Source organism: Natator depressus, chromosome 9 (genome assembly GCF_965152275.1).
Source record: "Natator depressus isolate rNatDep1 chromosome 9, rNatDep2.hap1, whole genome shotgun sequence".
In the NCBI taxonomy this organism is placed as follows: domain Eukaryota; kingdom Metazoa; phylum Chordata; order Testudines; family Cheloniidae; genus Natator; species Natator depressus.
Genome location: NC_134242.1, coordinates 96,859,221 through 96,883,319, shown reverse-complemented (window position 1 = coordinate 96,883,319; position 24,099 = coordinate 96,859,221). Strand labels below are relative to the sequence as shown.

General features: G+C 41.5%; 1 protein-coding gene across 1 annotated transcript in view; it reads left to right on the top strand.

Annotated features, from left to right (window-relative positions):
- The first annotated feature begins 3,613 nt into the window (after nt 1-3,613).
- LOC141993263 (integrator complex subunit 6-like) overlaps nt 3,614-24,099 on the top strand; it is a 53,245-nt gene continuing 32,759 nt past the window's right edge. Inside the window, exons 1-2 of the mRNA XM_074962727.1 lie at nt 3,614-3,724; nt 3,803-3,880. Coding sequence (XP_074818828.1) covers nt 3,614-3,724; nt 3,803-3,880 — 189 coding nt within the window. The remainder of the gene's footprint in view (nt 3,725-3,802; nt 3,881-24,099) is intronic.

Sequence of the window (24,099 nt, the reverse complement as noted above, 5' to 3'; positions counted from 1 at the left end):
GAACCTTTGACCACTAGGTTGTTAGTTTGAATTGCTCCAGCTCATCTGTGATCAAAGGTTACCATCTGTTCTGATCTGATCGCTATTCATTGGTGTGAGCAATTACTATGGGGTCACAGACACATTTTTGGTGGATGAATGTGTACATCGCAGTTGGTGTTAGCTGACATCTTCTAGAGAAGGACTGAATCAAGACTAAAGTGCCCTTTTCATGCCTAGAATTTGTCCTTGTAGGGTCAAGGCTGAGACATGTTAGCAGGGAACTGTGGAAAAGTATGCACTACTTGTGTTGTATCTTGCCTGGATAATTTGGGATTCAAATTCTATCAATCTGACTCCATTCATGTGCACTAAATTTGCTTTAAAATATTTCACCCCCTTCAGTGTTTGCTTCATAATTGCTAAAATTCAGAAGCCCTAATGACAGATGTACTTCTATTGCACAGATGTAACTATTGGGTCAGGCTCTTGAAAATGGAGCAGCCAAGTCACACGTTTGAATGTAACTTTTTTTTTTTGTTTTCATCATAAAGCTTTTTAAATGGTTCTCTCCCTTTATAGTCCATGACTGTTAAATAATTTGCTAAATTATGTGTAAAATATAAATACAGAAGTTAAGCTAGCTATTAAAAAGGTAGATTTCTATAAAATCAGTATAGAGACAGGAATAACATTTACCAGTTTTAGGTTCAAAATGTAGATCTTGTGTGTGTGAAGGGATGAAGAGAGTATTTACAATACCTAGCAGGCCAAATTCATCCCTGAATTCAATGGAGTTACACCAGAGATGATTCTGATCAGTAGGAGAAGTATATTCATGAACAATTTTTGTCTTTACTTTCAATTAAAAACGTTTTGGAAGGGATTTTAACTCCCCTCTCCCATGCTGTCAGTGTTGGTGAAAGGGAACATTATTGATCAAATACATCAGAAAAGTCAACTGAAATGGACTAGAAACAGAGAAACTGACTGCTCTATTTTAATTGTTCAGGCTGCATAGTATGCAAATAGGTTTCAGAGTAGCAGCCGTGTTAGTCTGTATTCGCAAAAAGAAAAGGAGTACTAGTGGCACCTTAGAGACTAACCAATTTATTTGAGCATAAGCTTTCGTGAGCTACAGCTCACTTCATCGGATGCATCCGTAGCTGTAGCTCACGAAAGCTTATGCTCAAATAAATTGGATAGTCTCTAAGGTGCCACTAGTACTCCTTTTCTTAATGTGCAAATAGTAAGGGGACGTATATTGTGACATTAATATTTATCTCTAAAAATTGTTTCCATTCAGTGGAAAGTGTTATTAATAACTGAATTATCTCTTTAAAAGGCGATTGTTGACAGTACCTCTTTGCAAAAAAATACTAAACACTTACTAGTGGGCATAGTGCTACATAGCTTCTTTGGCTTCATTGTGGAAGCTATGCATGCTAGTTAGCACTACACTGGTAGTAGGTATATGGCAGCATCAGCGTTTGAACTACTGATAAGTTCAAATCAGGGGACTGCATGCACAGGGGTCCACCTGTGCAGAGCTTATTGCAGAATTGAGGCCTCAGTAGCATTTTTCCCTTTCTCCTGCAGATGGAGGTTTTTTCCTTCCTTTTAATTGCATCTCCTTGCTTTTTGGTATCATTAGTTGCCACTTGCATGCATAAATTCAGTACATGCAGTAACGGTGGCAACTTTTGGTAGCCTAGATGAACATTATACTACAAATAACAAACAGTAACAAACGGAAGGGGTAAGGGATTCAGGACTCTTTAAAGTTTTTAGAGTCCAGAAATCCAGTGGCCCTGAAATCCAGTGCTTAGTTCAACTGCTGTGGTCATGTTAATGGGCCAGCACACAGTTAATGACCTTAATTTGGAGCCAGGGTCTGGCTTCTTTACTACACCAACAGCAGAGAGTGATTGAAACCAAGATGAATTCTACCAGGGCAGAAGGGTTCACTGGGTTATTGGAAGGTTGGCATAATAGCCTTCTATAACCACTCTCATGCAATGCAGGGGTGGGCCAGAGCATTTGCATCCTTGCTCTTCTGGACTCTCTGGTGGCTTGATAGGGAGAAGTTTGTAGGTAGCATAAGTAACACCGGCAGCCAGGTCCAGAATCAGAGATGTGTAAAGGTTGTTTAAAGACCCTCAGCTCAGAATTGGGGCCAGACTTTGTATATTGTCTTTTAAAAGTTTGAGATGACACTCTGACACCATATATTATTTCTATTTTCTTACACGTAAATTGAACAATTTTCCAAATTAACAATAATTTCCTTTATCTTGGAGGACTTTAAATGGAATTAAGTTTTTAATTGTAAGAGGCCGGGAAGTTGTGTTTTTCTTCGAAGGTGCTGTTAATGTGTTCTTGTAAAGTGCTCTGTGCAGTTCTATCCAATATCTAGTCATCACAGCAGCAGTAGATCTAAAGTTGAGAGGTGATTTTGCCTCTCTAGGGCATTGGTGAGATCAATACTGGAACACTGTTCAGTTCTGGTGTCTGTTTTTAAAAGGATGTTCTAAAGTTGGAGAAGGTACAGAAAGTGTCACAAAAATGATTGGAGGGCTAGAGAAAATGCCTTAGAGTGAGAGCCTTAAAGAGCTTGATCTGTTTAGTTTATCGAAAAGAAGATTGACAAGTCACTAGATTAGAGTCTCTTAAGTACCTTCACAGGGAGAAAATACCAGATATTAAGGGCTCTTTACTCTAGCAGAGAAAGACACATAACAAGAAGCAATATCTGAAAGCTGAAGCCAGACATCCAAATTAGATATCATATTTTTAACATTGAGGATAATTAACCATTGGGACAAACTATTAAGGGAAGCGATAGATTCTCCATCTCTTGCCGTCTTCATCTGAAGACTCATGCCTTTCCGGAAAGGCATGCTTTAGGCAAACACGACCTATGCTCCAGCGAACACACAAGTTATTGGGATCTGGTGAAATGTTACGGCCTGGGCTCTGCCTGTCAGACTAGGTGATCTAATGGTCCTTTCTGGCCTTAAGCTCCGTGAATCTAAACTGCTGCTGGGAATGGCTGTAATTCTGCCACCACGGGAAATGCTGGAAGCAGCCTGTGTGTGAGACCCCACTCATCGTGGGGGCCTGGGCAAGGCACTGGCTTTGCCAGCGACGGCAGGTAGGACTCCTACTGCCTGTGGCTGGCCCCGGTCAGGCGCCGGGAGAGGCGCGCCTTGGCCTGGGAGTCCGGCATGGCCCACGGCGCAGCTCCCCGGTTTGCGGCCGCTCGCCGGGCCAGATCTGCAGGGAAGTTCCCAGCGCAGCCCCGCCCGGCCGCGCGCCGGCTATGGCCCCTTCCTCGGCCCGGCCCGGCGCCGCCCCCTGCAACCAAGCCCGCCCCTGGCAGGGAGGGGGGGGCCCTCGCCCCAGCAGCTCCCCCTGCTCATGAATATGCAAACGACGGTATAATGGCCAGCCAATGGCGTGCGGGCTGGTCACATGGTGCCGCCGGAGGCTGAGGGGAGAGAAGTTGGGTCTCAGTGAAGCCAGGCAGCTCAGGCGGCGGCCACGGGCTGCGAGCGCTCGGGCTGCAGGCGGCGGGGGAGGCTGAGCCGCTCCCCCCGCGGGGCGCCCGGCCGGCCGGGGCGCTGCCGGGATCATGCCGATCCTCCTCTTCCTCATAGACACGTCGGCCTCCATGAACCAGCGGGCGCACCTGGGCACCAGCTACCTGGACATCGCCAAGGGCGCCGTGGAGCTCTTCATGAAGGTGAGTGCGGGCCGGGCGGGCCGCCTGCCCCGCGCCCCGCGCCCGCCCGTTAACGCCGCCTCTCTGCTCTCTCCGCAGCTGCGGGCCCGGGACCCGGCCAGCCGCGGGGACAGGTACATGCTGGTCACCTTCGACGAGCCGCCCTACTGCATCAAGGTAACGCCCGCCTCCGCGCGCCCGGCCCGCGGGGCGCAGCCGCCGGCGGCGGCGACAGCAGCAGCCCGTGAAGATGGCGGACATTTTGCTTTTGTATGGAGGAGCGAGGCTGGCGGAGGGCGCTGCTGAGATGGAGGAGGGGGAGGAGCGTGATTCGCCACCCCAGCGTGGGGCGGGGCCGGGCCTCTGCGCCGCGCGGCTCCGCCCCTGCCTCGCCGCCGCCGCCCAGCGCCTCTCCTCGGCCCGACCCCTCGCCAGCCAGGCTGGACCCCGGGGCGGTGGGGGTCTCGCCCCCTGAGGAGCGATCCCAGGGGGTCCCGCCCCGCCCTCTCTCGCCGGGGCGACCGGGGCGGGGCGGGTCTCGTCAGTCCTTCCCCCCTCATGCGCCAGGGCCCTATAGACCAGGACAGTGTGGTTCTTGTCTGTCCCTCCTCCTGGGACCCAATAGATGGGGACACCTGGACCCCGCCTCTGCACCAGGATCCCGTGGAACAGGACCGTGTAGGTCCTTTTCCACACACACAGCCCGATAGACCAGGACAGTGTGTCTCCCGCCTCCCCATCCCCGTGGTGCCACTGCTCCTCCCTAAGCACTGGGACCCCAGAGACCAGGCTAGTGTGGGTCATGGTCCCCCTTGCCCCAGGCACTGGGATCTAGGGCAGTGAGAGTTCTCTCACTACACCTTGGCTGCTGCTACACAAGGATTGGAGGAAGGGGCTTCTGAAGCTTTTTCTCCTCTCCTCTCCCCCCATGATCCCTATCTCCTTCCTTTGCTGCCCCCGCTTTCCCCTCCTTTAGCAGAGTTTGCTTCTGCCTCCAGTTCTGCTGCTGTTGCTAGGGAAGCCTAGACGAGAGTGTGCATCTCTACCCCATTGCCGTGCTTCGTGCACAAGGATTAGGGCAAAAGACTTCCCCCCCACTCTCTGCAGCAGCAGGAATGTATGTATTGGAGCAGCATCCTGGAAGCAATCCGTTTCCCTGTACACATGCGGCTTATATTGCAGCACAAAGATTGAGGCAACTGACTATCTCTTCCCCACACTTGCTGCTGCCTTTCTATGCCTCACCTTGGTGTGTCTCCCTCATTAGTGACTGAAGCAACAGACTGGGCCTGTCTCTTCCTCCTCCTCCCACACCTACTGCTAAAGGTGCAGCTCAGGAATTGAAGAGAGACAATGTGGTGCTGCATTGCCATGTGTTGTGACTTACAGCTGTTTAACATGGGTGTAAAACATTATCATTCTGATTTGATAGTGTCACTCTGCACAGGTGTTTGTGATTACACACGGAAGTGCTGAATTTGACCCACTGTGTGTGTCTTTCTCTTCCCCCATTTTTGCTGTTTCTCAGGATTGAGACAGGTAGTCCATGGCTGCTGCACCTCAAGAACATGTCAAAAAAATAGGCCACCTTAGTGATAGTTCTGTTTGCTTCTCAGACCATGACTTCCAAGCAGCTGAGATGTCCACATGAATGTAATTTTAAATGTCTCATTAAAGCACACCACAAAACTCTTCAGTGTTAGAGAGGTTTTGAACACTCGTAAAATGGATCCATTGAATGGCTCTGGGCATAGGTATTCCATTAGCGTTCTTTTCTGTTTTAACATGTCAGTAATTACCATTAGTTACCATCTGATTGGCATTAGCCCAGCATAAAGTAGGCTGATGTCCACATAACAAACGCCACCATTGTTGGCAGTCCCAGCAGAGAAGCTGAGAATGGATGGTCTCTGCAGGTGATGGCCAAAGAATGTAGGTGGGACATGGGTGTGCTTGTGTTGATGCTGTGTACGTTGCAGTGCTTCTGTAGGAAGAGAAATTTATTTCTGGAGCCATGAATCTTCCGCCTTTAACCAGCACTAAATTCACACACTTGAAATGCAGTCTGCTCTCTGAAATGCTGATAACACTTTCATAGGTCAGCATTTATTTTGTGTTTGCTACTCCACACCTTTCCTCCCCCCTCTCAAAAGGGGTCATTTTGTTGTCTCTGCATTCATGAAGATCTATCTTGAGCTCTGGGTTAAAATCTCCTAATTTCTGGCAAAGAAATGTTAGCTGGCATTCTAATCTGACAACACTGGAAGGTTTTCTGCAGCATGGTTTGAAATATATTTCCCTCCTCTTCTCCACTCAGGACTAAATACAGCGAGCCTAGTCTTTGTCATGGCAGTCTTAGCTGTGAGAACACACTTTCCTGTTCTTGTTATATTGCACACGACATGATGTAAGGAAAACATTTATGGTTTTCCAGCGTCAGTGCATCTGCTTGTAACTCTGTGTAATAGGAATACTATATAGGCTATTATCACATGCCATGCAAGGCTCACTAAAGAAAATTCCTATGTTTGGAGTATTGTGCCAATGAGTAGTGCTTTTCTACGTACTACTAATGTTGGTACATAGCAATTGAAATACATGGGAACTGATGTGTTTTGTCCATAGTGTTGTGTGGCACACAGTGCATCATTTAAAACAAAAATAACATGAATTGGGTACTTCATGTGAACAATAGTTACTTTCTGAAGCTTGGTAAGATATTCCTTTTCTTCTCTCTTAAGAATAAGCAGGCTTAGCCTGCAAATATTTTTTCATAATTCAGTAGTTTGCATATCATCAAAAGCACGTGGAACATGATTGTATCCTGTATTGTAAATATGAACATAGTATTTAAATGGGAAATATCTAAGGACTTAAATCAAGTCTGTTTTCCTCTATCTCTAGTTCAAAAGTAGCCAAGCAGATTTGTATATGTTACCAAATAAAAACTTTGCAAAGGAAATACTAATATCAAACAACAACAATAATGGTGGATACGCCAAGACCTTTTTTCTGGGTTGGGGAAGGAGAAAGTAAATTTAAGAATGAAAATGTAAGATTACAAAATATATTCCAATATCTGTGCAGCAGCAGCTAATCTCCCTTGTCAACTGCTTTGCTCTCTTGTTTGTATCATTTATTGAGAGGGAATCACAACCTTGTTTCATTGGTAACTTTAGGAAATACACTGGACCCTCGCTAGAATGTGGGATTTGGGATCCATGCCCAGTACCGCGTTAACATGAGGACCGCATTAAAATGATATGCAATTAAAGTAATTAAATTTGGGATCCATGGCTGTGACCGCATTATATGCGAATTCGTGCTATATAGATGCACATTCTAGCGAGGGTCCGGTGTAGTTGTTTAGCCCTTGCCATCAACTCTAGCTGAGTTGACCTTACCAGAAGACGGCAGAATTCCTTTGGTTGCAGGGGGGGCTGTGACTTCAGTGTAACTTATAGCCCTATAATTATTTTACTTAAAAGTACTTTAAATCCACTGCCTTACTTGACCCCTGCTAACGGAGGGTGCCCTATATAAAACAATGCTGCCACAGTCTATAATGTTTATACTAGCGAAGGCTTGCTGGTAGGCAGAAGAGGTCACCTGCTGAAATCAGTGGAACTTACTCTCTTTTCCATACCCCATGTGTTGTACGGAAAGCAATGCATAGTAAAGATGATTAAATATGATCTAAAATCTGTAGGGTTAAATAAAGACCAACATATTACATTTTTTTTAAATCAATTTTTTTTGGTATCTAGAGATGCATAAAACTGCACCTAAAATATCTTTTGTCAATGGACTTTATGCAGAACCCACTGGAGTCTATGGAAAAACGCCCCTGACTTGGGCTTTGGATCAGGTCCTTTGTTAGGTTTTCTCTTGGTAGATGGCAAGTTATTTATTTTGAGAACGATCTAGGAAGTTTTATTTGTAGTACTTCAAAAATTACAAGTTTTTTTTTTTTAAGAAAAGCACTAATTTCCAGATTAAAAGACTTTAATGAAATGTTAAGTGAGTTTGCTGATATGCTACTAGACAGAGGCTGGTAGCTATGCAGAGACAATAGTGCAAGTTACTTTGATTCTGATTTACTGTGTCATGTCCAGGAGTTGCTTACACTTAATTTGAGGTATTGCAGGAATCTCTCACTCCTGTCACACTCTTAATTCCCGTTTGAGAGAATGGCATGTTTGGTTTTGGTTCCTACTTGTAGATCTCCCCACTGTCTTAAGCAGGCACAACTGATCGAAGCTGTCATTTTAATCGGTTTTGCCTGGCTGTTACTGATCTGGCGGTGCTATGTAGAGCACCAAAAATTTCTTCTGGAAGGGGATGAGGAGAGAAATTTTCCTCCTGCATCCCCAGCAACTGTTACTCTTGCCATTTTCCCTGATGGCATAGAGAACCGAGCTGAATATTGGTGTAAAGATAACCATATATGGCAACAGATGTAGGTTCTGCGGGATGCTGAGATCTCCAAGTTATTCAGTCTTGCAATCCTTGGGCATATGTATAGACTTGTTTTGTTTCCTTTTTTAGGAAGACTGGTCAACTCTTAATTTATTTGCTGCTTTTTCACTAATAATATAAAATCTCATTTTGTCAATCACTTATTCTACAGTTTGTGAAACAGTCCCAAATTACTTTTGCGGCCTGTGCTGTAGGTAACTATTCAATCTCATGATGAAGTACTAATACAGTCTTATCCAGACTAACTGGTTTCATGAACTCTCTTACACACTTGTGACTGATATGATTTCAGTGGGGCCGGTGACAGTGAGATGGCCTTCCCTTGGTTCTTGGCGGTGTTCTATATGGCATTTTCCCCAGAAATGGTGATTTTTGTTTTAGGTCATGAGACTTTGTTTTAACATGAACTGCTCCATAAATGATCTGCTCACAAATCCGAGTATTGGAACTATTTACAATTAATTTATTTCAGGGACTAGGATTAGGAGTTCTGTATTCCTGTTTGTATTGTCACATAGTGTATTGACTTCAGTTGGTGATCCAACGAGTTGGGCCAGTAGTTGGTTTCCTGAGACCGAGTGCAGTAATATGTAAATGTGATTTCGGAGCTGTTGCTAAACTAACTCAGAGTTCTAACTACAGTACATATTAATGAAGTTTACCGCCCCACAAAACTCTTCTACACAATGTATTCAGTTAACATTTCTGTATCAACGCCTACTGTATAAACACATGAAATATAGGGGAGTTATGGAAGAAAGTGCCAAAATTTGTAGGAGAAACAGAGAAATGGGGGTCAAAGTGAGAATTTTTGGGAAGGCATGGGAACGTACAGAAAATTGGATAAATAGTGGGGGAAGATTTGTGAAGTGCCCTGTAGGTATCTGCATGGAGCATGAATCTGATGTACTAAAAAATGGGGATCTATATGTGTTGATAGTTGAAGGGTAGGGAACAGAATGAGAGGGAAGGAAGATTACTTCAACTGTGTTTTGAATGAACTAGATGAGGAATTGTGGGTCTTGGAGTCGGGAAAAGAGTAGTGTGCAGTAGTCATGACTAGAGATCGGTGCATAGACAAGAATTTGAGCCATCTTGATAGACAGAAAAGGAAGGATCTTGGAAATGTATCGGAAGAATTGACAAGACTTGCTAGCCCAGAGCTCTAACTAGCGCTTGTTGCTCCTCTTCCTCTCCTGCTCTGACTGCGGGCCTTGTAACCTTTAGATGATCTCTCCAGTCTTGGAGGATGGTGACTTCTATGAGACTTTTTGGGTGTCTCACTGGTAACCTCTTCTGACTTTCTGAAACCATTACGTGAGGGTCTGTACCTTTGTCAAGGTTGGCTGCGTTTGTTGGCTGAAGGTGGTAGAAATTTCTGGAAGGCTCCTATGTAAGTGTCCACTGAAGGGTACTAAAATAATACCTACCAGCTTGGTTACTTTTTAGGGAAGCTGGTGAGGCTTGGGATTAGTTTCTCTATTGTCAGTAGTCTGTCTTTTGATATGAAGTCTGTATACTTAATGATGTTAAACAAATCAGATTTTCTCTTTGTTCATCATGAAATGGTTGCTGCGTGAAGGCAGTGGGCACTACCATGGCCTACGTGGCTCTGTGACGGAGAGTAACTCAGTGTACTCTGGTGCAGGCAGAGATCTGGGGTCTCTTTGTATAACTTTGGAGGTAGAGAATTCAGAGTCATTGGGTCAGAGAACTTGCTCTGCCTCTGGTATGAAAACTGTTAGGTCTTGAGGTGGACAGTAGTAAGAAAGCTGTTCCAGATGGCAGGTGCTGCATATTATAAAGGCTCTCATGTTGGCAATGGCCAACTCATGGAGAGTCGAAAGAGGCTTGTGCGGAGGGCAACAGAGAATCCATTTGGATAGGCTGTAGCAAATCCATAGACTTTTAATTTGAGGTAACTTGAACAGTATCTTGCACTGAATGGGGTTGTGTGAGGCTGGAAGTGAAGTAGTTATGCTTTTCTGTGTATGTAAGAAATCTGGCAGAAGCATTCTGCTCATATGGGCACCTGGAGCTCTGATTTAGAGCCATGGAGAAAGAAATTCCAGTAGTCTAAAGTAAGAGGAGATGAAGGATGGTGATTTCAGCAGAGTGGAAGTTGAGGCAGTGGTGTAAATGGGCAGTATTGTGGAGGTGGTTTTAGGCAGGTCACCAGTCACAAGGTATTGGAAGAGGAGAGTTCTGGGTCAAAGATGACTCTGAAGCGAGGGTGAGTTGAAGGAAATGGAGTTCTGAGTTGGGGATGAGAAGAAGAGGAATTTCTGTTCCTCTTGGGCAAGAGGAACATTTTTCTCTTCACTTGTAGCTGAAGTAACGTGAGATGTCTTCAAAATTATCTAGTCAAGAGGCAAGTCAGATTGGTGGGCAGAAGGAATCACTTAAATATTAATACATACATTTTAAGTATTTGTTATAAGGTCGTATAAAAGGGACAGTGCAGAGACATGATTTCTGATTTGTTCCATTTTGCCAAAAGTTGCCTTGTGCACGCTACTTAAATGCTGTAAAAAAATTATCTTCCATCATGTGTAGTCTTCAGCCAACCCCCAAAAACAAGTCCTAAGTTGGGTGAAGAATCTTGTTCTAACCGATTTAATGTGGCTTCCATTACCCTGGTATTCTTCTACATAGTCTTTTTTTCCCCCTTGAGTGGTGACTTTGAGCATGAACAAATAAATTACAGTAGGTAGTTTAAAACTAACAAATGTTCTTATTCTGTTTGTTCTCTTAAATTCATTTGCTTAACAGAAGTAATTTAGCTTGAAGGGAGATTGGGGCAAATCCCTAATGACTATTACCCCCTGAGAACAAAACAGGTTTGGAATCCACTTACTGTTGCTTGCTTGGGAATAATTGTCTATTAGCTGTAATAATTCCCCCACAGTTAGCTGTTCTGTCTCCAAGTGTAATATTCAGTATTTTTTTTGGTAGCTTGATTCAGTAGTCCTAAAGAAAGGTGACCAGAGGACACACTACTTGATTCTATTTTTAGTTGGACAATCTTTGGATTTAGCAAGTAAGATTAAAGCAAAATAAAATGGTGGGTATTTTTGTTGGGTGCGAGGCATACTTCTGCATGCGGAGGCCCCCAATGGATGCATTTTAAAATCTAAAACGGAGTAGTAATTTCACTTGAAATTTTGGGGGGGGGGGGGGGGGGCGAATTATGAAATTTGTCCTCTAGTGGAAATACCATGGAATACTGGTAGCTTTCAATTTAAAGGGATACTACTTGATTGATTTTTTGATTGATCATTTAAATTTCATTTTTTTGGTAGAGCACTCTTTTAAAAAGTGTATACCTCTTGTTGGATAGGCCTACGGTCAATAGCAAACATGCTCAGGCTCTTCTCCCTCCCTATTTTCGATGCACATTCCTTCCTGCTATCTCCACTTTCAGCTGTGGTTTCTAGTAAACTTCCTCTTGTAGAACCTGGGGAAGGGGGTGCAAATGTCAGCAATGGCAAATTAGTGATACACAGTGCTGACAAATGCACAAAAAAACTGAAAAAGCAGAGGATTTTTTTTCTTTAGTTTACAGTAAGGATAAGAGTTGTTTCTAGCAATATTTTTAGACCACTTTCAGATGGAAATATGAGATTTTTTTTTTTTTTTTTAATTGATGGAGCTCTCTAAATTCCCGTTTATTCAGAAAAAATATGAAGAAGCACTGCATTCTGATAAGGAATTGAATTCTAAATGGAGAAAGCAGTGTAGAAATGACACTGGTTCCTTGATGTAGTTATGTGCTCTGTATCCAGTCAGCTGTCAAAAGTCTTATTATTCATCTAACTGGAGACCAGTTAGATGGCTTGTTTTCACTGGCTGCTTATAACCAATGAAAAGGAGAGGCAGTGTGGATTGCTACACTGATCTTATGTAAAGCATCTAAGCAGCTCTGTGTCTACTGGAATTTGCAAATTAAGGCCCTGATCCTGCATATGCTTACTTGAGACACTGATGGTATAAAATGATAGGATTCCTTGGAAAAGTTAGATTGACACTAACCCCTACCACTAATAGCCACTATGGCCATTTATTTTTTGTCTTTTTACTTGGCTCCCTATTTTATCATGGACAGCTCCATAGACACATCCGATGGCTTTAAGGGCTTACTAGATAAAAGCAGAAATGTTTACACTAAGAGGCTTAATTAATTTCAAATGCTAAAGTCACTTTTTATAACAAGTTTAAATTGTAAAATCATAATACGTATTTCTACCTAAGACTGCCTGCAAATAAGTGGAAAAGCTTCTCTGTAGTGAGTAGGGAGTTGTCTCCACGTTTCTTTGCCAAATGCTCTTTGTTTCTTGTGTACTACATGCTGTTTTTTCATCAAAATACCAAGGCAGAATCCACAAGAATGACTAAATTATGATCTAGGCTTCTTAGCGTGGCTTTATAATCTGTAATAAAAATGTACATAATAACTTAGATTGTAAACTCCTTGGGGCAGGAACTCTCTTTTTAAACTATATGATGTACCATTCTGTTGATTTTCAAAATTGTGAATGTGTGTTTATTAGCTTTTGCAATAATGAATACTATAAGATTGTAAATACTCTTCCTTTATTCTTAATTGCTTATAATGTGTTCATTCTCATTTGGGGTTTTGAAAATGTTTCTCCCTTAGGAGAATAGTCGACTTACTTTAAATCCAAGGGTACAAAAATGATATTTTGAACTTACTGTAACAAGAATACACAGAATTTAAGGCTGCCTGTGTTTGCATAATATGAAAATACCATTAATGTGAAAAGCTGCTTCTCTGATAAACTTCAGTTTCATGACTTGCGTGGATCTGTATTCCTGGGTAAAAGTAATGCATATCTAGTGACTTAATTGTCTGGAATATTCTGGTTTCAGCTTTAGCTATGGAGCCATAATACATACACAAAAATGGCTGTTCAGTTGTAAGAGTCTGATTTACAGATTAGTTAGAGGGAGCTCCACTATCCAAAGATTCATTGTCTTCATGCAATACTTACAGCCCTACCAAATTCGCAGTCCATTTTGGTCAGTTTCATAGTCATAGGATTTTAAAAATCGTAAATTTCATTATTTCAGCTATTTAAATCTGAAATTTCATGGTGTTGTAATTGTAGGGGTCCTGACCCAAAAAGAAGTTGTTTGGGGCGGGGGGGAAGGAGGGTTGCAAGGTTATGATAAGGGGGATTGCGCTACTGTTCTTTCTTCTGCGCTGCTGCAGGTGGTGGTGTTTGTCGTCTTCAGAGCTGGGCAGCTGGAGAGTGGCGACTGCAGGCTGGATGCCCAACTTTGAAGGCAGAGCCGCCACCAGCAGCAGTGCAGAACTAAGAATGGCATGGTATTGCCACCCTTACTTCTGCGCTGCTGCTGGTGGGGCGCTGCTTTCAGTGATAGATGCCCAGCCAACAGCCACCACTCACTGGCTGCCCAGCTCTGAGGGCAGCACAGAAGTAAATAATCTTGCGATGACACCCCCGCCCCATTCCCTTTTGGGTCAGGACCTCCAGTGTTTCTCAGATTGGATTGCCCCCGTGAAATCTGTATAGTATAGGGTAGAAGCACACAAAAGACCAGATTTCATTGGGGGAGACCAGATTTCACCATCCCTGATGTGTTTTTCATGGCTATTAATTTGGTAGGGCCCTAGCAATACTGTACAACTTGATCAACTTCTTGAGTAACTTGCATTAGGAAAACAAGGGGGAGGAATACCACCATTGTAAACCAACTTTATTTTAACTTAAATTTAAAACTAACCATTTGATTACTAATGTGGACTGTGGGTTTAGGAACTTGCTACTGTTCTTTCTCCCCACCCCCTAATTTCTCTCTTATTAATGTGTTCTTTAGTCAAATATTGTAATATATCCACCACAGAGTGCAGCTATTTCCAGAATCTATAACATCACTGTATAGTGCTATGTACAGAGCAACTATTAACACTACCACTTAACTATATGCCAACTGTCATCTTAATATATAATCTCTGTTATTGTTACACTGAAAACCTTGAGTAGACTTTGAATACTTAAAACTACACTCTATCAAATTCAGTTTTCATGGATTCCACTTAATATTTGCTGGAGACTCTAAACATAAAGATGAAAAGGATCATATGAGGAGCTGTTCTAAACACAAGCAACAAGTGAAGCTAGGGACAAGGTTTTAGTGAAGCACTTGGTTCGTGTCTAGAATATGCATTTTAAGTGGTGTCCTTGTAATCACATTCTGTGTTCAATTTAGAATCTGTAACTGCCCTGATACTTGTATTGATCTATCCATTTGTCCCTAATTCCCTGTAGAGATTGAGGTACTTGCATTTTCTGTGTAGTGCGTGGGTATTAAGAAGATATGTCTCTGGGATCAGTTGTTTTAGTTTGAATTTCAAACTGACATCTACATTTTTCTTTCAACTACTGATTTTTTTTAAATTTGTTTTTGAACTGGCCACAAAACAAGGTATTAAAATGTTGTACGTTCAGCTAAAAAAATACTGACCAGAGAGTATTGAGGTAGGCTTAGCTCTCTCATGTGAACTTTTTACAAGAAGTGATATGAACAATTCTATTCATGTATAGGGTGTAAGCAAATATCTTCCTTATGCTTGCTGTTAAAGATAAAGGGACTTGAAGTTAATTTTAGTTCTATTAAGCTTGAAACAAAACCATAGTGTGTGTGTGTTAAAAAATTGTGTTGGCTAATGTTAGATTTTTAGTATAAGCAAAGGCCTACAGTTTAACAATATTATTGTTAGTTGTCAGTGGAACTGACCAACATTTATCTCGGTATTATAGTGAGGTAGTAGCACCTGTGTAGTTAAGGTGAGACTCTTACTGTTTAACAGCTGACTTCTCTAAGTGCTGTGAAGTCCACATGCTTGCTTGGATTAACCTGACAATTTCTGTGCTTCATGAGGATCTGGAGTAGGTTAGTGGTCCATATTTGAGCAAGCGGTTCCTGAGATACAGCCATCTCTTTCCCCCAAACCCCCCAAAATCTTCAAAATTGTTTCTTATAACGTGTTTTTGCACAGGGGTAAAGTTAATGGTACAAGTTGGGGTCATTTGGGCAAGAGATTCTCAGTTATGGTCTGTCACATTATGAACAGCTTTTAATTTTCAAAATTCTGTAAAGTCCATGTGCATAGGGAGATTATTTAGAAAATTGGTTTTCCATAATGGGCTGAGGTGGACTTTGAAAGAGAAGGGGAGGAGAATACCTACTGAGTTCACACATCTGCAGCCTTATGCTATAGAGGGTTGTGCAAAGCACCTTCCCCTACACCAGACCCTGAAGTGGAGTATGGGGCTCTACTCCATTTCCTCTTGATGCCTCCAGCTGGTAGATATGCTTCTTGCAGCCCATCAGTTACCACCTACCGTCCTTCGTCCCTCCAGTCCTGCTTGAGGAATGGAGAGGCCAGGAGAAGCGTAGAGCTGCATCCTGAGTGGCAATGAGGTAGTCCCAGGAAGTTTCCTGGTGTGTCTCAATCATGTCACCCTCACTGCCCCCGCTTTCTCAAAAAAAGAAAAAGGGAGCGGGGGAATTCACTGCCCAAAAACTCCGTGCACTTGACATTCTGGAAGTGTACAAAGCACTTTTGGTTAACCTTGACTTAGAGCTAAAGATTTTGGTCTGTGAATGTTATTTGCACTGTTGGGAGTGTACTTTACTTATCAAAGTTTATAATCCAGAAGTACCTACTGTTTCTAAACGATGGTGTCCCTATAATCCATCTTCATAAATTACTACATGAAACACATAGCTGGTTTAAATACAGAATTAAAGTCGATATTGTAAAATCTCATACTACTTCAAAACCATACTGATATGGCGACTTGTTTACTGAGTGCAACTAATTCTGGATAGTTTTGTGTTCCTTGTCTAAATACTGATATATTTTGAAATGGTGGGTTATGATGACCTCTTTGTGTTTTGTATCTTTTCATTTACTTAAGCATATGTGATAGCCTTGATGTTGTTGCAGCAAAAAAAATGGGGCTTTTGATCATAGCCATCTAAACGTCTAAAATATTGCAGATTAAACCCTGGATATCAGTTATTTAAAAATACAGATATTAAATGGGTAACAAGACCTGTCTTGCTGGCAGTTTGCTCTTTGATGGTATTGATTATTTTACTTGCCTCAGAGCTACATTTGAATATAATATTTTTATACAAACATATATTATAAAAAACAAACAAAAATCCCCTGGGCGGTCGTATGGTATCTCTGTTCTGTTTTCCTTGGTGCAGACAGCATTGTTCTACTCTGAATGCCTGCAGTTTACATTAAGCTGTGATTCAAACTTGCATTTTACAGTTTGATTTGATGATCAGAAGCTTTTTACTAGCAGATTTATGGGTGTCAGTCAGTACTTTTTGAGGATTAACTTTAATGCAGGGAAACACAAATGTTTAGATGAATTAGGATTTGGCTACTCAACTTTGTATTTCAGTATTGCGTAAGAGGTCACTTTTACAAATAGATCAACACATCCTGGGAACTACAGGCCAGTCAGCCTCACCTCAGTCCCTGGAAAAATAATGGAGCAGGTCCTCAAGGAATCAATTCTGAAGCACTTAGAGGAGAGGAAAGTGATCAGGAACAGTCAGCATGGATTCATCAAGGGCAAGTCATGCCTGACTAATCTAATTGCCTTCTATGACGAGATAACTGGTTCTGTGGATGAAGGAAAAGCAGTGGACATGTTGTTCCTTGACTTTAGCAAAGCTTTTGACACGGTCTCCCACAGTATTCTTGCCAGCAAGTTAAAGAAGTATGGGCTGGATGAATGGACTATAAGGCGGATAGAAAGCTGGCTAGATTGTCGGGCTCAACGGGTAGTGATCAATGGCTCCATGTCTAGTTGGCAGCCGGTATCAAGTGGAGTGCCCCAAGGGTCGGTCCTGGGGCCGGTTTTGTTCAATATCTTCATAAATGATCTGGAGGATGGTGTGGATTGCACCCTCAGCAAATTTGCAGATGACACTAAACTGGGAGGAGAGGTAGATACACTGGAAGGTAGGGATAGGATACAGAGGGACCTAGACAGATTGGAGGATTGGGCCAAAAGAAATCTGATGAGGTTCAACAAGGACAAATGCAGAGTCCTGCACTTAGGACGGAAGAATCCAATGCACTGCTACAGACTAGGGACCGAATGGCTTGGCAGCAGTTCTGCAGAAAAGGACCTAGGGGTTACAGTGGACGAGAAGCTGGATATGAGTCAACAATGCGCCGTTGTTGCCAAGAAGGCCAATGGCATTTTGGGATGTATAAGTAGGGGCATTGCCAGCAGATCGAGGGACGTGATCGTTCCCCTCTATTTGACACTGGTGAGGCCTCATCTGGAGTACTGTGTCCAGTTTTGGGCCCCACACTACAAGAAATGTGGAAAAATTGGAAAGCATCCAGCGGAGGGCAACAAAAATGATTAGGGGACTGGAACACATGAGTTATGAGGAGAGGCTCAGGGAACTGGGATTGTTTAGTCTGTGGAAGAGAAGAATGAGGGGGGATTTGATAGCTGCTTTCAACTACCTGGGCTGGCTCTAGACTGTTCTCAGTGGTAGCAGATGACAGAACGAGGAGTAATGGTCTCAAGTTGCAGCGGGGGAGATTTAGGTTGGATATTAGGAAAAACTTTTTCACTAGGAGGGTAGTGAAGCACTGGAATGCGTTACCTAGGGAGGTGGTGGAATCTCCTTCCTTAGACGTTTTTAAGGTCAGGCTTGAGGAAGCCCTGGCTGGGATGATTTAATTGGGGATCGGTCCTGCTTTGAGCAGGGGGTTGGACTAGATGACCTCCTGAGGTCCCTTCCAACCCTGATATTCTATGATTGAACTCCTCCTAATGGAAATTAAAATTTTACGTGTCTTGTACCTGTAGCTCAGTGCCATAGATCCCTCTGAAAAGGACTATGTGTACTGCTGTCTCTACACACAAGAGCAGGGTTTTGGTGGCTGTAGTAGCCTGATGTGGTTGTATGTTGTGTGACTTTTGAAATGTCATGAAAAACCATGAAACAGAATTAAGAAAGAATCAGCATGAAAAAAGAGCTTATTGACAGGCTGTCAGTCACAGTAATCAGTATTTATGCACTCAGTGTTAAGCACTGCTTTTGATCTTGTTCTCTTCACCTATTCAAGAAAGAATGTCTTGAAAAAGCAAAGCAAGCTTGGCCTTTTTCTTATAACCATCATTTTGTAGATGGGAAACCGAATCGGTCTTTCCTCAGACAGTGCACTTTTTTAAAAATTGAAATTATTTAAAGAGTTTCCGTCTCCATTTTTGGAGGAAGGAGTGGTGGTGGTGAGGCAGTTTTCTCCACAGTGGTAAAATTCAAGCTAAGTTCTTGGGTTCTGTATCACGTGAGTCAAAGAATATAAAGATGGTATGGAAGGAGTTTGAAAATGAAGGGAGTTGCTGCTGAGAGGGAAGGGAAGGACAAGTGTCTGGGACCTCCTCTTTGGTACCATCCCCGATGTGTCGAACTGGATGGCTGCCTCTCTTTGAGAATGCTCTCAAATTTGGATGGGTTGAAAGGGCAATGTGCTGAGAAATTTTTAAAGACCTATTCAAGTGGTTAATGCTTCTCTGGTCTGTTTTTGGAACAGAAGGAAGAAGAGATCTTGCTATTCTTAATACTAATAGAAATGTTCTCAATGAAATAGTTGCTTTCAGTTATTGAAAGCACTATAGGAATGCAACGATTATTAAATATTTTTATTAGGGCTGTCAAGCGATTAAAAAAATTAATCACACAATTAAAAAAATTATTAGAATACCATTTAAATATTTTTGGATGTTTTCTACATTTTCAAATATATTGATTTCAATGACAACACATAATACAAAGTCTACAGTGCTCACTTTATATTTTTTACAAGTATTTGCACTGTGAAAAAACAGAAGAAATAATATTTTTCAGTGCACTGCAGTACTTGTATTAGGTGAAATCTCTTTATCATGAAAGTTGAATTTATAAATGTAGAATTGTGTTTAAAAAACAAAACAAACCTGCATTCAAAAATAAAACAATCTTAAAATTTTAGAGCGTGCAAGTCCACCCAGTCCTACTTCTTTGTCTGAGCAAATGGTTGAACAAGAAGTTTTGTTCACATTTACAGGAGATAATGCTGCCCGCTTCTTGTTTACAATGTCACCTGAAAGTGACAACAGGCGTTTTCATGGCACCGTTGTAGCCAGCATCACAAGATATTTATGTGCTAGATGCGCTAAAAATTCATGTGTCCCTTCAGGCTTCAACCACCATTCCAGGGGGACATGCGTCTATGCTGATGACGGGTTCTGCTTGATAACATTCCAAAGCAGTGTGGACCGACACATGTTCATTTTCATTATTTGAGTCAGATGCCACCAACAGAAGGTAGATTTTCTTTTTTGGTGGTTTGAATTCTGTAGTTTCCGCATCAGAGTGTTGCTCTTTTAAAACTTCTGAAAGCATGCTCTACACCCCGTCCCTCTCAGATTTTAGAAGGCACTTTAGATTCTTAAACCTTGGGTCGAGTGCTGTAGCTATCTTTAAAAATCTCACATTGGTACCTTCTTTGCATTTTGTCAGATCTGCAATGAAAGTGTTCATAAAATGAACAACATGTGCTGGGTCATCATCCGAGACTGCTATAACATGAAATATATGGCAGAATGTGAGTAAAACAGAGCAGGGGACATACAGTTCTCCCCCAAGGAGTTCAGTCACAAATTTAATTAATACAGTGGTGGTTTTTTTTTTTTTAACAAGCGTCCTCAGCATGGAAGCATGTCCTCTGGAATGGTGGCTGAAGCAAGAAGGGGCATACAAATGTTTAGCATATCTGGCATGTAGATACCTTGCCATGCTGGCTACAAAAGTGCCTTGTGAATGTCTGTTCTCACTTTCTGGTGACATATTCTCCTGTATATGCAAACAAACTTGTTTGTCTTAGCAATTGCCTGAACAAGGAGGACTGATTGGACTTGTAGGCTTTGAAGTTTTACATTGTTTTGTTTTTGAGTGCAGTTATGTAACAACAACAAAATCTACATTTGTAAGTTGCACTTTCATGACAGAGATTACACTTCCGTACTTGTCTGAGGTGAACTGAAAAATACTATTTCTTTTATCATTTTTTACCGTGCAAATATTTGTAATAAAAAATAATATGCACTTTTATTTCAGTTACAACACAGAATATAATATATATGAAAATGTAGAAAAACATCCAAAATATTTAATACATTTCGATTAGTAGTCTATTGTTTAACAGTGCGATTAAAATCGCAATTAATTTTTTTTTGAGTTAATCGCGTGAGTTAACTGCAGTTGATCGACAGCCCTAATTTTTATTTAAATCCTCTACTGTGTTGGAATTAAAAGAAATAACGTTGTGCTATTGGAAGGGAATCCAAAGCTGAAATGGACTGATTTAATTTCACTAACCCAAGTGGAATGCCTAACAAAAAACAAGACCTCATGAATAGTGAAAAGTAGAATGTTAAAACTGAAATAATTCCTGTATCTACAAGGCTGTAAGTAGCATAGGCAAACTATTTGTTTATCTTGATTTTCTAAAGCAATTTTTAGAGCAAATGACACTTCTGCAGACCTTTTTATATGTGTGTGAATACTTTGTGGAGTTTAGAGCAAATTATTTCAATCTGTGAATTTACTTCACTTTTGATGCATGAAAATTTAAACACAGTGCAGTGCTTCCAGATGGTATATGGTCTCAGAGAGGGAGTATAAGCACGTGTCTAGAGAGGTGCTTCTCCAAGACTAGTTTAATAATGAAGATCACTACAAGCCTGCCAATATTTTTGGGAAGCCCTTAGCCATTTCTCTTTGGCCAGGTGTATAACTTACTTAATGTGCTTAAACTGAAAAGGAGCTCTTATTATCTTTTGCTGCTTTTGAAAGTCAATTTTAAGGGTTAATTCAAAGACACTAGATCGCTGTCTAAACTGTTTTGTTCTAAGGAATGGTGGGGTGGGTTTAGGTTTCAGTGTTTAGGGCTCAAAATTGCTTGTTCACCATTAGCACTGTCAGCTTGGTGAGTGCCGCTCTCCCTGGCTGAGTTTTTCAAGTGCTGGCCTGTCTGAAGCACACAGGCAGAGTAAGAAAAATGACAGGATGTTTGGCACCCCAAAATTAAATTGCCTGCTAACTTGAAGGAGGTCTTTATGTAGTATCAAAGAATGACTTTAGAAATAGGCTCTAGATTGAGAGAGCAGGACTGGATCCTCTAAGCAATCCAGTGGAAGGTAGAATATACAATGTAGTTTTATCTTGACCTAAAACTTAAGTTAGTCTAGACTAGCCCAAAGACATGAGAGAGGACAAACACTGGATCACAGAATTGCATGATAAAACTACACTGTATGTTCTACCTTCCACTGGATTGCTTAGAGGATCCAGTCCTGCTCAGGGGTGTGAAAAAGAGATGTAGTTGAACATGCAAGGTTATCTTTCTTTAAAGATAAATGTATATGCTATTTCATGTATTTAAATTCCAGTTACCATCCTTTAATGCAGCTTGACACAAATCATGAGCAAAAAGTTAGTACTCTACTAAAAAAGCATGTCATTCACAATTTTCTAACCTACTAAAATGTAAAATTAACAAGAATCTGAAAATATTGAGTTACATAATTGTTTAAATAAACGTATATAGTTACAGTGTACCCTGCTAGGTAGCAAAAAGATGTACCAAATCTAGTGTAAAGGCTCTATTTAGTTGTAAATCAACATGTTTTAATGGTTATATCAACCAATGAAAGTGCACCTTTTGTTAGAAAATAACTGAAGTGTACAAATGGTGGGAAAATTGATTAAAATCAGTTATTTAAATCAGGTTCCTCCACCTTGTGATTTAAATCGCTTTGATTAAATCAATCCGTCCTGCTCTGTACATATCTAAAATCCAGGGACTTTGTCTGCTTATTATTCTCTTGCATTTTGATACTCTCATGAGGATGGTGCGTTTTGTCCAAACTTAAAGTGAACAACTAGGAAAACCTACTGTTTTTTTTTTTTTTAATTCAAACATTTGTTTTGAAGATTCCCCCAGGCCTCTCAACTGAATCCTACACCAGTTACCTTAATTTTCCCAGCTAGTAAAACTATTTATTTAAACTTAACTGACTCTTTAATTTCTTATCTTTCCTGTACTGCTTAGTTCTGCTACTTTATTTTTATTCACTTAGCTGGTGGACCCTCTCTCTTCCCTTGGCAGGTCTCTCCAGCTTTTGTCTGGAAGGAGACAGGATAGTTGTGCAGTGCTACCAGATGTCTTTGATTGAAGAATTGTATTTCACAAGACAAGCTTCAGGATTCCAGAGGATGATATTTGAAAGTTCTGTTTAGTGCCACAGAGGGCTGATTGACATCCCTTTTTGCCCAATCATGGCTTGGGGCAGCAGGTGTGTGATTCTCACAAATGCCCAGTAAAGCAAGTACAGTATAAGTACCTCATTAGACCTTCATATTCACCAGAAGGTCATTCCATTAAAATTCAATTCTGTTCAGTTTTTCCTCTAAATTTTCAAGTAATGGTAAATTAACACTTCATTTTATATGCCAAGATGTACTCTACTCAGTGTTAAATTCTGTGCATAAAAATGATCCAGTAGGAATTGGGTACTTGAAGACCTGAAAAAACTGAAGTCTCACAACTGGAATTATGTATAAGGAATCAAAAATATAACTGTTCTAGGGCTTTGACTTTATTCTTGTCTATTTGCATACATGGCCTCTTTAACTCTCCTTGTTTCAATGCGTGCATCTCCAGCTCCCTTTCATTTTTATAGTATTCCTACCTGCAGATGAAAATAACTATTCCCTCACAGTAGCATTTTCCAAGGCAGCAATTTATAATCCTAACCACTTTTGAAAGGCTGCTGCTGACACGAGCACAGAAATGATTACTCTGAATAATTCTGCAGGATACTTTTAACAGTGTATTGACGGGGAGGAGGAGCAAGAACACAGAAATCCTCAATCCCAGGTCCAGTTTCAACTCCTGGAGTACTCTGAATACCACTGTCATTTTTCAGTGTTACATTCTTAGGTCAGAGTCACCAAGAGAACCATATTACAGAAGTGATTTTTGTACTGTTCACTTGGATATTTTTTTAATGTCCTCCAAGCAAGCCTTGCACTAATTGACAGAAAACACTACTTTCGCTTCCACAGGCATTTATTTAAACAAGGTGTGGAGTTAGGGAAATCCTGTATTCCCTGCACTCACATGGAATAGCCCTATAGAATCGCTCATTACAAAAAAGAAATATACAAGACATCCTGTTAATATACTGGAGGAAATCCAGGTATGCTCTCAAGATCATTCAAAAGTTATGACATGAAAGAATTATGCTTCCATAAGCGTGTATTCTGTCACTTTCCCAATCCATATGTTAAAGGAGATCAGGAACCATGTATAACACCATTCTTCAGAAAACACATCTTGAGCTGGGCCTGGGACCTGGTTTACAACCAAGAAATTTAACTCATTTGGCAGGCGTTCCTACCAAATGACGTTTAGCAGTTGTACTGAAGAGTTAGGAGGATTCGGAGGTCCTTTGTAATTGTTCAGTTAAGTCAAAAGAATTGGAGCTGGCCCAAAAATCCCCACTGCCAAGATTCAGGGTGAAAGAACTTGTTTAGAGGCAACAAAATGAGGGCTTTTGAAAGGTGGAGATTCTTCTACGTGGTTATTAGACTATCTTGAAATATCTGTGGGGCAGATCTTGGAATGCAGGAGGGCTGTCTGCATTGCTGAGGTTGGGAATCTGTACCCAGTCCATACTCTTCCTCCGCTTCTGGGGCACTGAATGATGGCTCTCAAGATATCAAGGAGTTCAGACTAGGTCTGAAAGCTCTTAGCCTTGGTCTTTCTCTGA